At 47.7% G+C, this 4,555-nt stretch overlaps 1 protein-coding gene across 1 annotated transcript; it reads right to left on the bottom strand.

Moving 5' to 3' along the window:
* Positions 1-3,034: 3,034 nt before the first annotated feature.
* LOC128833732 (olfactory receptor 52R1-like) lies at positions 3,035-4,033 on the bottom strand. The gene has a single exon (XM_054021829.1). It carries the CDS (start codon positions 4,031-4,033, stop codon positions 3,035-3,037), a length of 999 nt encoding a protein of 332 aa, XP_053877804.1.
* Positions 4,034-4,555: the final 522 nt, after the last annotated feature.

The raw sequence follows: 4,555 nt of genomic DNA, 5'->3' as shown, positions 1-4,555 counted from the left end.
TTGACAGGAGATGGTACATCGGTGCCTCTAAAGCAGGGGGAGAGGATAGAAGTATCGAAAATGGGTCAGGGCAGGGTAACAGGGTGCTGGCCAAAAGGCACTGACTCAGCCCCTGTTAGCTCACAGCCTGCTAGCTCAGCTCCCAGTAAGGGGAAGTGATTGGAGCTGACAGGCTGGGGCTGATTAAAGTCCTAAAAGAGAGACACCTGTGAGCTTGGTGGGGGAAGGCCTATAAAGCTAGCAGGAAGGAAGTAGGAGGGGAGGAACAGGAAAGTGAGGAGTGAGGGCCTGTTGCTCCTAGCTAGCTGGAAGAGCAAGCTGTTCCCCAAGGGGCTACCTGACTGATACTGAACTGTACAGAGTTGTATGTAGGTGGTGGTGGGAAAAGACAGGGAAATAAAAGGGCACTGGTGTTTCAAGGAGTGGTCTCCAGCTAATTTGTACCATGAGCGACGAAGCGCATGTCTACAGGCAGCAAAAGACACCAGAGACAAATCCATGGCTATCAGGTTAAGGAAAAGAAGAAGAGTTTTAAGTATATTAGAAAGAAAGGAAATTCTGAGCTTCATATAGGCCTTTACTAAATGGGAACGGTTGTGACTGGTTGTCACCCGGGGTTAAGTCTGGGAGACATTGGAACTGCTGTGCCCCCTAACACTCCAGCTGGGTTGGCCTTTCTCATGCTGCTCGGCTGATGATACACAGCCAGCCTCTCCAGGGAGTGTTAATAGTGAGTTACTGGAATGCTTCGATTTACATTGGAGCACCAGCCAATTTCCCAGCTCCCCTAGTCTTGCACCCCTGCTGCAGTAGAAACCCAGAATTATAGGAGAACTTGTGGCACCTTAGAGACTAACAAATTCTCCTGTTCTTTTTACGGATACAGACTAACACGGCTGCTACTCTAAAACCAGAATTATACAACCTTGTATGGCACAGAAATCAGAACTGTACAAGTTCATTAATACAGTTTGCTCATCCCCACCTCGACCTCGATGTGGGGAAGATATGCAACAACCTTTGTTTATCAAGCTGAGATTTTCCCAGACACTTCACAACATCTTTCAGTAACACATATATTGCAACATTGTATAACTTCACACACAATGATCATGTTAGAGATGGAAAGAAGGAGCAGGACGACCCAGAGGCGGATTGAGTCAATGGACTCCTTTATTGCAGTACTTGTTCCGCTCCACCCAATTGTCGAGTGAGCATCAGATTAATCACATCACACTCTTTTATCTAAGTTAATATGTAAATACACACATTTGCTACAACACTCCAAACCCTTGTTTAGTAATATGAACGCCCATATAATGAATAGCCTTATCAGAAATATAATTATACCCTCCCCTCTTTACTGTTTACAGCATTAAGCATGTTGTGCAGGTGCTTTTACCTTAAACACATGTTTCTTTACAACAATTGTAACTACAATTTCTTTTAATCAGCAATTTACGGGGGCGGGGGGAGGGAAGGAGCCATGACCCTGAACACATTTATGTAGCTGGGACACTTCTCTATCCTGAACAAGTAAAAACGGGAAGGGTGGGTAACAAACTTTATGCATCAAGCCAGGGATATTGCTCACCTGTGCCATACTCCCCTATTACCATAGTAACAGTTACCCAGGTCTTTACTTAACCCTTCCATGCCCCAACACTCCCCCACTCTCTTCAAAGAAGGGCCCAGGCACACCTCTTTCCCGCACATTGGCTGGCGGGGCACTCGGCCTGGAGGCTCTGGCTCCAGTTAGCTCGATACGTTGGTCCACCAGTCATGCTACAGGGAGATAGGAAAGGCAGGTCATTGGAATGGGTAGGCTGCAGAATTTACAAGTATGGCTTACGGGGAGAGGCTAGGGCAGCACATAACTTTAAACATTCCTTGAATACAACTAATAATACAAATAATACAAATAATACCCCTACAGCATAGGTAATCTGACTGAGAAGCGAGGAAGTGTTTATTAGGCCTGTTTGAAGGGCACAGGCTACATCAGTCCAGGTACAATCTGCAGGCCGTTTCGTTGCTAGTTGGAATGCATTCATTCCATGGAGGGCTTGGGCTTTTATGGCCTGTGTTTGGCGTTGTTGACATGTTATCCATGTGGGTTCCGGTACAGCCTTAGTCCAGTTAAGTTTCTTTATATTATAAGTTCATTGACTGTCCAGAGAGAAATGGGCTATTGTCCAAACCATCTTAACCACGTGGTATGGAATCAGGCAGTATGCACTGGTTTGGTTATTTAGAGCAATAGGTTTTACAGACTCATCTGTGCACTAAAGTTTGCATAGCAAGGAGCTCCCAGCCCAAACCGATGGAAGGCATCCTGCCCGGTACAGGGCCCCAGCAGTGAGAAACACTGGGGAGCTGAAACTAAGGAAAGAAGCCAGACAAAGGTCTCTGCCCTCAGGAATTTGTAGTTGAGCTTTAGGACTCAAGAGCTGTATGATGCACAGCCTTACCTGCCTGTCTCACAATTCTGCTCCCAAGCCTCAGCTACTTCTGTGTAGCTTCCGGGCTTCCCTCTATGCTCGTGAGTGGCCTGTGGGCCCCACAGCTGAGTCCTCACTGCACTCACTGCAAGCTCCTTGCCAGGCTGTAGCAGATCCCGTCCTAGCCCCGGAGCAGTGGGAGCCTAGTTGTGAGGGATGGATGCAGAGCTGATCCAGAAAGTGTAGGTGGAAGGGAATCAGAGAAGTGAGCAGGACCTTGGGGGAATCAGTGGGTCAGGGGTAAGGGACTTGGGGGAAAAGGGGAGGCAGGGGGCAGAGACTTGAGGGAATGCCAAGAGAGGGAGCAGGAGCCTTAGGCATCCACTTACCAGATATAAGAAAGGTGAAAAACCCTATGAGCTAATGAGATGTACCCAGACTGACTCCCCAGCTGACAATGCACAGTAAGGTCAGGAAAGGGTTTAGCGTTTCTCTGACTGTCTAGTCAGTGTTTCAGGGAAGAGGCCCAGCACCATGTCATCAGATAGCTCTTCAAGGACTTGCTCAGAGAGTCAGAGCACCAGGAGAAAAAATTAGGCCTCTTTATGAGTAAAGAGCCGAAGCAGCCTGTCCCGGATCTGTTTGGTCCTCACCCCGTAGATGATGGGGTTTAGCATGGGAGGCATCAAGAGGTACATGTTGGCAATGAGACCATGGAAATGCAGGGGCACATTCTGGTGAAACCGGAAAGTGAGAGACAAGAACAGACCTGGGATGTAAACGACTAAGATGGCACAGAGGTGGGAGATGCAAGTCCCAAAAGTCTTGAGCCGGGCGTCCTTTGTGGGGAGGCAGAAGATGGCCCTGAGGATCTGGGTATAGGATATGACAATAAAAATCACATCCAGACCCATCACCCAGAACTGCACAAAGAGTCCGTAGTAACTACTGACACGGATGTCGGCACAGGCCAGCTTCACTACAGCTATGTGGGTGCAGTATGGCTGAGGGATGATGTTTGTTCTGCAATATGGCCACTGCTTCAACAGGAAGGGATAGGGCAATACGAGCATGCTGCCACGCAGCACTACGGCCAGGGCGATCTTAGCCACCACAGGGTTTGTCAGGATGGTGGAATGTCTCAGGGGATCACAGATAGCCACGTAGCGATCCAAAGCCATGGCCACTAAGATACCAGACTCTATCACTGAGAAGCAGTGAATGAAGTACAGCTGAGTGAGGCAGGCATTGAAATTGATCTCCCTGGAATTGAACCAGAAGATGCTCAGCATTTTGGGGAGGATGGATGTAGACATAACCAGGTCGGTGATGGCCAGCATGCAGAGGAAATAGTACATGGGCCCATGGAGGCTCAGCTCCATCTTCACGATGAACAGGATGGTGAAGTTCCCCAAGATGGCTATGATGTACATGGTACAGAAGGGGATGGAGATCCAGGCATGGGCTGCCTCCAGGCCAGGAATGCCCATCAGGATGAAGGTGGAGGGGTTGGTGACGTCGGTTGTGTTGGAGTCTGACATGGAGTAGAGTAGAATGTGTAAAATTCTGAGGCTGAACTGTGCCTCCTGCATGTACCGTACGTTTCACTGAATTCCTGTATGTGCCCAGAGTCAAGGGAGATGGTCACAGTACAAATGCCTGGATGGAGAGACAATATTAATATGAGACACTACTGGAGGCTGTTCTCATGGGTGAAGCAGATTGGTCGCTTTTCACACACTGAAAAATTACATTGTTATTATTCAGAGATATTAATTATGAACAAATGACCCCACTAATGCCAATTCCATATTTTATTTTGCTCCTTGTATCAATAATGTGTTCTGATGTGGGAAACATTAATAGGCACCAGCAGGAAAAAATGAGTATGTCTCCTGGTTATCCATTATTATTCCTTAATGCAATGAAAGCCAGACTAGAAAGTGCATGTTGTAGGGAATTCCGCATTCACCCGGTGGCTCAAAATCTGAGTGTAGTCAAAAAGCAAACCTTTGCCCAGACATGTGGCGGGAGGCACATCCCAACTAGAATAGACCTCAGGAAAAAGATCACAGTGTCATTTAGCACAGTTCCCTGGAAACACCTCCTGATTT

Source organism: Malaclemys terrapin, chromosome 1 (assembly GCF_027887155.1).
Source record: "Malaclemys terrapin pileata isolate rMalTer1 chromosome 1, rMalTer1.hap1, whole genome shotgun sequence".
In the NCBI taxonomy this organism is placed as follows: Eukaryota; Metazoa; Chordata; order Testudines; family Emydidae; genus Malaclemys; species Malaclemys terrapin.
The sequence above is the reverse complement of the archived record's forward strand: the minus strand, read 5'-3'. Positions and strand labels throughout refer to the sequence as shown.